We start from the raw sequence: 10,700 nt of genomic DNA, 5'->3' as shown, positions 1-10,700 counted from the left end.
TTATTGAATGTGATAATGATAATAATTATGAATCTGAAATTAACATGGCATTATGTAATATTATTGAATGGCTTCCCTATAATAATTTATTAATCAATATCAACAAAACAAAAATTATACACTTTTACCAAAGGAAAATTCCTCTTCCAATCAAATGTACCTAGGAACTGAAATAGAGTCTGTAAATGTAACCAAATTCTAAGGTATTAAAATAGACAGTCAATTAACCTGGAAGCCGCATACCGAAGAAGTCTGTAGAAAACTAAATATATACTCATATGCGTTATCTAGACTTCCAAAGATAGTCAGTAGGGATGCGGTTATGGCTGCGTATCATGGTTATGTTGTGTCTACTTTGAGGTATGGAATTATCTTTTGGGGTAACTCTACTAATAGAGAATTAGTCTTTAAAGCCCAAAAAAGGTGCAGAAGATCAATATGTGGCTTAAAAATACTTGATAGCTGCGCCCCACATTTCAAAAGTTTAAAATTGCTTACTCTACCTTCGCTCTTTATCTATGAAATTGCTGTCTTTGTTAAAACAAATCCCACGCTTTTTAAAAAAGCAACGCATTCACGAAAGAAAAGAATAGTACAAATCGATTTTCATACCGAATTAGCTAATACTGCCCTTAAATTAAAGAGTGTGATTTGTTTGGGAAGCAAAATTTATAATAAACTACCTGACACAATTAAAAATAAGAATACCAGTGAATTCAAACAGATAAATGCTACTATTGTCTCTCGGATTATTTGAATATTTACTTTTTATTTTTTCTCATTTTGACTTTTGTATTCTTATTTACTATATAGATTTAAACTTTGACATCCATTTTAATTCCTTGATATTGATTTCTATTCATAGTTACTGCACATTATTTTAATTTAGATTTAAGGCAACCTATATCTTGGAGTGATTTTAATCTTAAACATACAACAATATGCTTAAGATTGAAATCATTTCTACATATGTACATATGTTTTTTGCATGCCTGTTGGTCAAATATAGCGACACCACTTATTGTAAGATTACCATCACTGTATGTACTGCCTATATTTGCAAATAAAACATTTTGAATTTGAATTTGAACCCTGAAATGTGTATGCTTAGAAACATACTTGTCATGCGTTGCGTTGCGTATGACAAGTATGTTTCTAAGCATACAAATTTCAGGGTTCAGATGTCATAATGCATTGCATACGTTGCGTACGTGGGATAAGTGTGTCCCTGCCTTTACTTATAAGGATTTGAAATTTTTGTGTTGTGTCGTATATCTACCTCCAAGCTATAATACTGAGCAGTATACGAATGTCTTGACATGTATTGAAAATGCTGTATGTTGTGACACTGCATTTTGCATGGATAATTCAGTTTAACGTTTTTAGGATTGTCTCGAATATAGTATAGTTTTGTTTTATGGCAAGGAAGTCATTGATGTAGCAACAATACATATGACAACCATTTGGCCAAGCTGAAGCTGATGGTGTTGCTACTTCAAATTAAATCCTAAATTGATGGAATAATATTAATTAAATATTTAAATCAGAACTTAATTTATAATAAATACAAAAAAGGTTGAAATATGTTTAGATAATTAAATATGGTTTATTTCTGTATGTTGAACTTACATATAAAATTATTCCATGAATTTCATTAGTCACTGTTATTTTGATTGTGTTATCCGAGGGACAGTTAGGCTTGAGATCATTTCCTGGTTGGTCTTCGCCCTGGATGGGCATCTCTTACACAGAAAAAGAATCGAAGTACATCGTGCTCTGGTAACATCGACCTGAGTCTTGGATAGGCAGTAGCCGCTGCGCCCATGAGCTAGGAAGCTCACGCAGTAGTTATTTTGCCACAGATATCTGCTGGTGAAACAATGTGGTTGGGTGGGAATAGTCAGAGCTGAGAGATAAGTCCACTCTTGGAATTTCCAGCTGCTGACTGGGTGTATTTTAGATATGGAAATCTGTCCATAAACACCAAAGGTTGTTTGTGCCTGCTGAACAGTTTGCCATGGAAGTTTTGGTCTTCTGCTGGATGGAGGAGATGCCACTTTCAAATTGAAGCCTTAGTCCTTCTGCGCTACTCCGCGGTGATGGGTCAGTCGCCTGCTGCTGTAATTGGCTCCGGCTCAGCGGAGGATCGCACAACGGACTTGAACTGGCAGTAACCCATGTCCAAAGGTTGGTGACGTTTCCTTCTATCCTAGAAGCATTAATGTAAATTCATATTAGTAAAGTTAGTATAAATCGTATGTGATGGCAAATGATAGTTTATGTACTAACAAACTTAGGTAGGTCTGCTTGTAAATCATTGTAGAACCGTTTTTTGGCACGACCCAGCTCTACCTCTCTTAGGGCGGGTTGCACCAAACCACCTGCTAACGTAAGCCCAGTTCGCTAAATTTTAACGCTGACGTGGGGGTCTTAACGATTGCTAAATAAAATGCGTTTTTTTTTAATGGCTTTCCCCTCTTGTGTGTATTGGCAGGAGGGATTTTGCCAATGACGACGTTTTAAAACGTACCACGCACGATAAGAATGTTCGGTGAATAATTTTGATTTGGTAATAGGAATTGTGCTGGGAACCTAAAACAAAAACATTTATTGTTATGGACATCACAGACAACACATGACATATGTACAGTTTATTAGAAAAAGAGCGGGAAAGGCGATAGTTTTGACAGTTAGGAAGCATGCCAACATAAGGAGAAAAATAAGAAATGGACAATAGATATAAGATGACAAGTATTATAGAAAGAGTAGAGCAAGTAGAGCCGTTAAAGTTTTATATTATCTTCTTGTATGTGTTTAAGAATAATTCCAGTGATGGGAGGATCCATGAGGACCAGAAGAGTTTGAAAATTGATAGGCCGCGGAATATTTTTTGGTAAAACATCATATAAAGAGTGGTTAAGTCTGTTGCAAGAAAATAAAAATGTGTTCCGTCGTTCCTTCGTCAAGACCGCAGTCGCATAAAGAACTATCCCGCACCCTAATTTTTGCAAGGAATACAGGAGTGCAAACGTGACTCAAGCGAAGCCGACAAAGTGTAGACGCGGCCCATTTATATGCAGAGCGAAAACGGAAGAACCATGGTTTATGAGGTATAACTGGCTGTATGTTTCCATAGTGTTTTCCTACAAGTCGTCTAGAGGAATCCCATAATTGTTGCCAATCGTCCCTTAAGTCACGGCGAGCTTTAATCATTAAGTCAGATGCGAGAATCATGTTATGAGTCTCCGATCCATTGAGAGTGGCCTGTTTAGCCCACATGTCGGCATCCTCATTGCCGTTGATCCCACAGTGACCCGGAATCCAGACTAATGTTACCTGTAAGCCTATTTCTTCACATCTGTATAGTAATTGTTTAAGTTTCAGGATGAAAGGGGACATCATTTTCATTTTGAGCTGTTTACCAGATACGGCTTGGAGGCAGCTTTTGGCATCAGAGAATATGATAACTTTGGGAATTTTGTGAGACTCAACATATGCAACTGAAGTGAAGACGGAAGACTGTGAAGGAAGAATCCAAATTGCTGCTCCTACATAGCTATTGGAGTTGCCATTTTTCTAATTCTTTATTTAATTTGATATTAGCTCCTAGATAATTTTTATTGATATTAAAATCTAAAATTACATTTGGGCGGAAGGTTAAAGAATTATATTCAAATTCAAATATTGGATTTTTGTCTGTGCTATAAAGTGAGGAAGGGAGGTTTTCAATTTTTCTAAAGCTGTTAATAAATCTTGGTGTTTGTTTATGAGTCCAATATGCATTTACAGATACCACAGATGAGAGAGCCTGTAAGCGAGGAATGAGGGGGTGGTTGGATATTGAACATGCCCTCAAAACATATCTGTCTGCAAGGAGTTGCCTGCAGCGACAAAGAGGAGGATCCACACACTCAACCTGCATGGCATTCTTTGGTGAGGATCTCATGGCACCAAGGATTATCCGAAGACATTTGGCTTGGATAGCATCTAGTTTCTTGAGAGCTACTTTATTGCATGGTTCTAGAACAAATGAGCCGTAGTCCATTTGGCTACGAATTAAGGCATTGTAGACAAGTTTTTGGCAGTAGGTATGAGCCTTTTTCACATTTCGACGCTTATCTAAAATAACTCGGTATCTAAAAATATAGGTTTTTCCAAAAGAGACATTTAAAAAAAACACGAAAAATACTTCCTCATAACTTTTTATTACAAAAACCAATCGGAAATCTTCTTACAGTCACAGATTCCTTTTTTATATAAGAATTCGAAAACTACAAAAATAAAATGAATAAAACATAAATCAATACAAAAAACCGTAAAGAAATACCACACTTAGACTTGTGACACGATGAAATCGAGTCACAACTCAAAATAAGTAAGTATTTATGCGCATTAACGTCACAATAGAAAATGTTTCAAGAATGATAATTTTTCTTATGAACAATAATGTATTATTCGTCTTTGAAACAAACATTAAAAAAACATTTATAAAGAATAGTGACTTATTTTGTTTTATTTCTTTAATACTGTTTTTTTTATTTGAACAATAATGGCCTAAAACGACATGTGTCATAATAATTATTAAACTTTACAGGTAATAACGGTATATTTTAGTTTGTAACATAGGATATGGTTGTATTTTAGTAACTTCTAATTATAAAAATGCGTCTATTATTAGGTAACGTCTAGTATAAGTTTATACAAAATAATTATTTCTCCGTTATCAAAACATATTACAACATAAACAAACTTCAGAAGTAATACTTCTCTAAATTATTAAAGAAAAAAAAACAATAATCTTCTAATAGTTAATCACAGCCATGGTAACACCATAGATAAAATTAAATTATTAAAAGTCCTTGACAGTTGCTAGTTTAGGATTATTTTAATGAGATCTTTTGAGCAATAATAAATCAAGTGTAAGGACTCTTACTAAATTAAATATAGTTTAAAATCCTACTAGTTTATTCTTAATAATAAATCAACAAAAATCTCACTACTGGACCAAATCAGTCTACAGCATCAGTCTTACAAATTTTTATAAAAATTGCTATAAGATCTTGGGACAATATTTTTGGAAATCAATTCAAGAAGACCTTTCTTCTTTGCCTCTGCTACTGGGATCCGTTGTTGATAAACCGGTTTTATAGAGCTTTCATTGTTGTTTCTCGAACTCCTGGTTATTCCTGTATCAATCAAAACTCTTTTGTAGGTTTCTGATTCATTGAATGAAGTCTTATATAAGAAAGAATATTTATTTGTTTCATCCTTTGTTACTTGCACTATTTTAATGTCTGATAATTTTACTACATTGTTATCTGTGTTTTTTTTATAGTTTTTCCCCAATCCTGGCGCTATGTGTTTGATATCGATAAAATCAGTATGCATCATCTCTGTTACTTTATATGGTTTTCCAGTTTTTTTTGCATTCCGAATCATAAAATAATATTGATCTGGTGAGTATATGGGACCAGTTTTAAGAGCTTTTTTCACTTGCCTTTCTATAACTGAGTGAGCACTATCACCCTCATTTTGAGTGTGCCCTTTGATCAAAAATTTGTGTGTTATGGAATTTATGTGCTCAAAATTATTAACAACATATACGTAAAGTGCGATCATAAAGTGGTTTTTATGTTGGCCAGTGCAGTTGTCAGAATAAAATATGACATCAAGTTTAGATTTAAGTTGAATTGCCTTAACTTTGAGATCTTCTATGTATTTCATAACACAAGTTCCAATTTCTGCAACTCCGCGCCTAGCTTCGCCCTCATGCCATACATAGCAAGACACATTGTTATCCTTCATGTTGCAGATTGTGAAATTGTAAACATTCAGTTTCGAAAGATAATAAAATGTGGAAACGTCCCCTTTTGGGCACGGCATCGTTGCTTGAAGATCGTAGACGCACACTATAGTAGTATTGGAACTATATTTTTTATCTTTATCCTTTTCAGATCGCGCTAGCATTTTTTCATTTATATGAGTATCAAATTTATCTTTATTTTTTGCTTTTTCCGCCTCTGTTGAGTTCGCATAAGAAACGCAATCCTCACATTGGTCTTTTTTGGGCTGATAAAATGAAATATTGTGTTCGTTAAAAATATGATTATACATTAAATAGTTCGCATAAGGAAGATTTTTCAATTCTCGTTCTTTAGTATAATCCCGATGTAAGTCCGCGATACTTTTGCCTCCATCGATATACTCTTTTGTAGTGCAAGCACGACAGTAATGGCTTTCTACTCTAGGGATTCTATTAATGTGCTCCCGCACGCTGTCTTTAATTTCCGGGTCAACGGTTTTGTGATTTGTGTGCTTACCACGTTGATCTAAAGATAAAACACAACTGTCATTTTCATCCTCAGTTTTTTGTATTACAGTTCTGATGACACGATCTGTGATATCTAATGTGGCCTTGAAAAATGTCTTGCACACCCTTATCCTCTGCTGATTTACAGTGAAATAGAATGCATTATTGTGACCACGGTTGCTGTTGTGAACTTTGTACGAGTATTTTGGGTAGATAGGAGAAATATGCCGTAAAATGTACTCACGTTGTCGCTGCAAGTCACCCATTTCCCAGTAATTTTCAAAGATTATTTTGCGTTGAGTTTCGGTGAAGATTTGGGTACAATTTCGCTTACATTTTATAGTACAGGGTGGTTTCAATGTTTTCTCAGGTACAATACGGTTCGATCTTGAAGTATACGACTTACCATTATTTTTCAGTCTCTTGGCTGTGTTGCGAATCCAACTCTCAGGTGCCGCTTTTCTTTTTCGTGTCCCTTTATTATTACAAGAAGGCTCGTTATTTTCGGCAATGTTAGATCCAGTTGTATCATTTTCATTATTATGACATCCATTTGAAGGAGTGGTATCGCTATCTGAACTGGAAGAGTCGTCAGTGGAAGAGTAAGGAACAATATTGATGTTCGGTTTACCCTGCCGAGCTCGTTTATCGTTCACAGTTGAGCTCAATTGAGTATTTGTGTTGTCATCCTCCTCACTATCAGCAACGGAGTTGCATGAGGAAGGTATTTCGATTTGTTCAGTGTTCGGATAGTTGTCGATAACATTATACACTGGGGAAGATAATGGCGCGATATGGGATACCTCATTAGAAATACTGACCTTCTTCACTCGGACTTGGTTGGAATCGTCTTCGGAATCTTCTGAACTGCTCGAGGAAGAGCTGGAAGAAGAGCCGGAAGAAGAGCTGGAAGAAGAGCTGGAAGAAGAGCTTGAAGAAAAGCTCGAAGCTTTCGGCGGAGATTTCGGAGGAGGAATTTGAATACACTCCTTGGAAGTCACATTAAATGCATATATTTGAGTGCTGTCATGCGTGTTATCTCGACCTTTAACGTCAATATTTTGTGAGTCTGTATCTTTCATGCTAGTTAACATCAAGGTATTATTTTCTTTTTCCGTTACCGAGCCCCTAAAATTCGTGCTGTAATTTTTTTGAAATTTTATGACATTTTCAGGATTTGCACATACCATAATATCTGGTTTTTCATTTAGTACACTGCAGCTGGTTTTTGAGTGTAGTTTCCGTTTTTTGCGGGGTGCACTTACGCCATTCTCACTAGAACTCGAAGAGGAATATGAACGACGTCGTGGGTAGTCTGTAAACGTGGGATCTTTCACACTGTCGTCTGATGAATAATCTTCATGGTCAGTCAAATCTGCTCTACAAGGTGGCCGTTTTTTTCCAATGTTCAGGTTGATTTTTAGATTTTGGAACATTTTTCCTGTTCGTGTGTTCATTTCTGTAACCAAAGTGTATAATCAAGTTATAATCTACCGAAAGAAAGGCTGGTTCTCAGACGCAAAGTTGTCCATGAAAGTAATAATTATGGGACACAATGGGCAATTTTATAAGACTTATTCTACAAGCGCTTCGAAAAGTGACATTTCAAGAGAAGAAACGCCGCAAAAACTCTTTAGTTAGTCGTAAAAAAATACATTTATGTAGTTTAATACAATAGCATAAGTACAGAAAAGTGTGAAGTAAGTACAGTCGACTACAAAGAGATCGATACAGCCAATGTTAGAAAAATAATCTGACAGACATTGTATACACTACTTTACTGTCTTGACATTAAGGTTTTGTTTACATAATTATTTTTTGTAACATTCGCTGTATGTATGTTATTTTAGTCAACCTGTACATAGATTTATAAGTTTTTTGCTCAATAAGTCTTGTCGTCTAGTACCCATAAGGGTACTAGATGTTAATTTTATTATTTAATAGATAATAATTACTTGAATACGTAAGAATGCCAGTTATTATAAAAAATATCCACGTAAGATTATTAAGCATGATAGTTATTTATCGTCTGTAGTGACTGTATTCGTTTTGAATCAAATTATAAGATGCTTAATTATAATGAACATGGTCTGAATTCGTATAGTATACCTCTAATTAACTAATTTTATGTAGTATAGGAGCTTATATCGCTTACGTGAACAAGTCAACTTTCATTATTTTCGTGAATACTCGCTTATTTCTTATTAAGTCATAACATCTGTACTTACTGTTTCACGGATAGTGTCCCATCCACTAATAATTCTGTGTTGCACAAAATGTTACCACTGTTCCACTGGACTATTTCGTGTTATGCCACTATTGTACATAAAGGTTAAGGTGTGTTGTTGTATTATTTCGAGATGTGCCGTTAGTCTACAAACAACCATAGTGACCGTGTCAATTGCTATGGCTCAACTGGCCAACGGGCGGTCTTGCAGATAAAATGGCGTCGACTCCCCACCAATGACATAACGGCACAGTGCTGCCACGGTGGTAAATTTTTGAACTAGAACACGGGAGTCTTAGTCACGATAAACTTTAGCGTATTCTGCGCCTTGTCTTATACTTATTTGCAAAATGGACTATTTCGTGATACCGACTTGTTTTAGATAAGCGTCGATTTGTCAATGACATGCTTTAAATGTGGAACGCCTGTCATTTTGGAGTCAAAAATAACACCCAGAAATTGTACACTCCTGCTGTTGGGAATAATCTGGTCTTCGTACTAAAGAACAACATTAGGAATGGTATGGCGTCGTGTAAAAGTGACTGTGCAACATTTGGAGGGTGAAAGTGAGAGACCATGCTCATCCAACCAGTCTTTGAGGTACACCAGGGCCTCATTCAATCTAGAATATGCATCATCTAAATTGTGAACTGCAGTATAGACAACCAAGTCATCGGCATATTGCAGGATGTTGCAGAAGGGGAGGACAGATTGCTCAACATCAAATGTATACAGGTTATATAGAAGAGGGCTGAGGACGGAGCCTTGGGGGAGGCCTTGCCATACTGTTAAAGGTGGGTGGAAGGTATTCCCAGTTCTAATTTTAATGATTCTTCCCATGAACAACCTGCAGACAATTTGTACAATTCTCGCAGGTATGCTCAGCTGTAGCAGTTTTGCTCTGAGCAGAGGGAGTTGCACATTGTCGTAAGCAGATGAGATATCTAGGAAGCACCCAACAAGTTGCTGTTTCTTAGAGAGGGCCAGTCTTATATCTGAAGTTAAAATGGTTAAGCTGTCCAAGGTACTTCTTCCCTTGCGGAATCCAAATTGGGTATTAGCTAGGATTCCTTTACTCTCAACCAACCATTCCAATCTGTGCTTCACCAAGTGTTCAAAAATCTTTCCTATAATTGCAGATAATGCGATAGGGCGGTAGAAAGATGCTTGGCGAGGATCTTTGCCTGACTTCAAGATTGGGATTACTACTTGGGACTTCCAATACTCAGGGACCTCGCCGGACATGAAGAACATATTGAACAGTTGTAGAAGGTGGTCTTTGGAAGGGGGGTTCAATTTTTGGATGAAGCAATACAGAATTCCATCTTCTCAGGTGAGCTGTTACGGAGACCGGTTAGAACCATGTCGAGTTCTGAGATAGAGAAGGAGTTGGCTAATGGAACTAGGTGTGAAGCGGAAACTGAATTTATACAGCACTCTTCTGGGACAGATGGAGGGGCCAGTTTGTTTGCAAATTCTTCCAGCCAGGTAGAAGGATCGCACGATGATGAAGGATCGGACTTAAAAGGTCCTCGAATTTTTTTGATATTTCTCCAAACCAGTGAAGATGGGGTTCTGGGATTAAGGCTTTCGCAAAATCCTTTCCATCCCTTCTTTTTTGTTTTGTTAAGAAGGCGTTTGGTTTGGGCAGAGATTTTTTTAAAAGAAGTAAAATCTGCAGTGAGTCCGGTGTCATTATACCTCCGTTCTGCATCGTCTCTCTCCTTAACTGCTGCAGTGCAGTCCGAATTCCACCAAGGTGGGGAAGGTAATTTAGAACTAGAAGATTTTTTCTTAGGTATATAATTATCAGCTGCTTCTAGAATTATAGATTTAAACAAGGAATACTTTTCAAGGGGACTTATTATATTATCTAATACTTTCAATTTATCCTCAACTTGAGCTGAGTAATTGGGCCGGCTGATTGGCTATTGGATATTATCAAGCTTATATTTTAAAGGAGGTTCCGGAGATGGAAGAGGAGATACTGTAGATGGCTTAGAAATTATTATAGGAAAGTGATCACTTCCGAAAGATTGATTTAGAACCTGATAGGAGAGCAGACTAGAAAGGTTAGGAGAGCAAGCAGACAGATCTAAGACCGACTTGGGGTTCTGGCCAGGGTATACTCGGTGAGTGGGAGTACCATCATTAATTATTATT

General features: G+C 36.5%; 1 protein-coding gene across 1 annotated transcript; it reads right to left on the bottom strand.

Moving 5' to 3' along the window:
• Window positions 1–5,155: 5,155 nt before the first annotated feature.
• On the bottom strand, window positions 5,156–9,791 carry LOC134805772 (uncharacterized). The gene is made up of 4 exons (XM_063778998.1): window positions 9,113–9,791; window positions 7,132–7,299; window positions 5,498–7,082; window positions 5,156–5,186 (listed from the first exon to the last, which is right to left on the bottom strand). The coding sequence occupies exons 1-4, from the start codon at window positions 9,789–9,791 to the stop codon at window positions 5,156–5,158; spliced, it is 2,463 nt and encodes an 820-aa protein (XP_063635068.1).
• Between the last annotated feature and the right edge of the window lie 909 nt (window positions 9,792–10,700).

The sequence above is a fragment of the Cydia splendana genome, unplaced genomic scaffold (assembly GCF_910591565.1).
Source record: "Cydia splendana unplaced genomic scaffold, ilCydSple1.2 scaffold_59_ctg1, whole genome shotgun sequence".
NCBI classification, from domain to species: Eukaryota; Metazoa; Arthropoda; class Insecta; order Lepidoptera; family Tortricidae; genus Cydia; species Cydia splendana.
Note: the sequence above shows the minus strand (reverse complement) of the source record. Positions and strands in the feature narration are given on the sequence as shown.

Excerpts from the sequence above, each read along its gene's own strand:
- LOC134805772 (XM_063778998.1), bottom strand. The coding sequence starts at position 9,791 with ATGTTCTTCATGTCCGGCGAGGTCCCTGAGTATTGGAAGTCCCAAGTA. Across the intron at positions 7,083-7,131 it reads ACCAAGTCCGAGTGAAGAAG|TGTATAATGTTATCGACAAC; the intron begins GTCAGTATTTCT and ends TATCTTCCCCAG. Across the intron at positions 5,187-5,497 it reads GCTCACTCAGTTATAGAAAG|GAATAACCAGGAGTTCGAGA; the intron begins GCAAGTGAAAAA and ends TGATTGATACAG.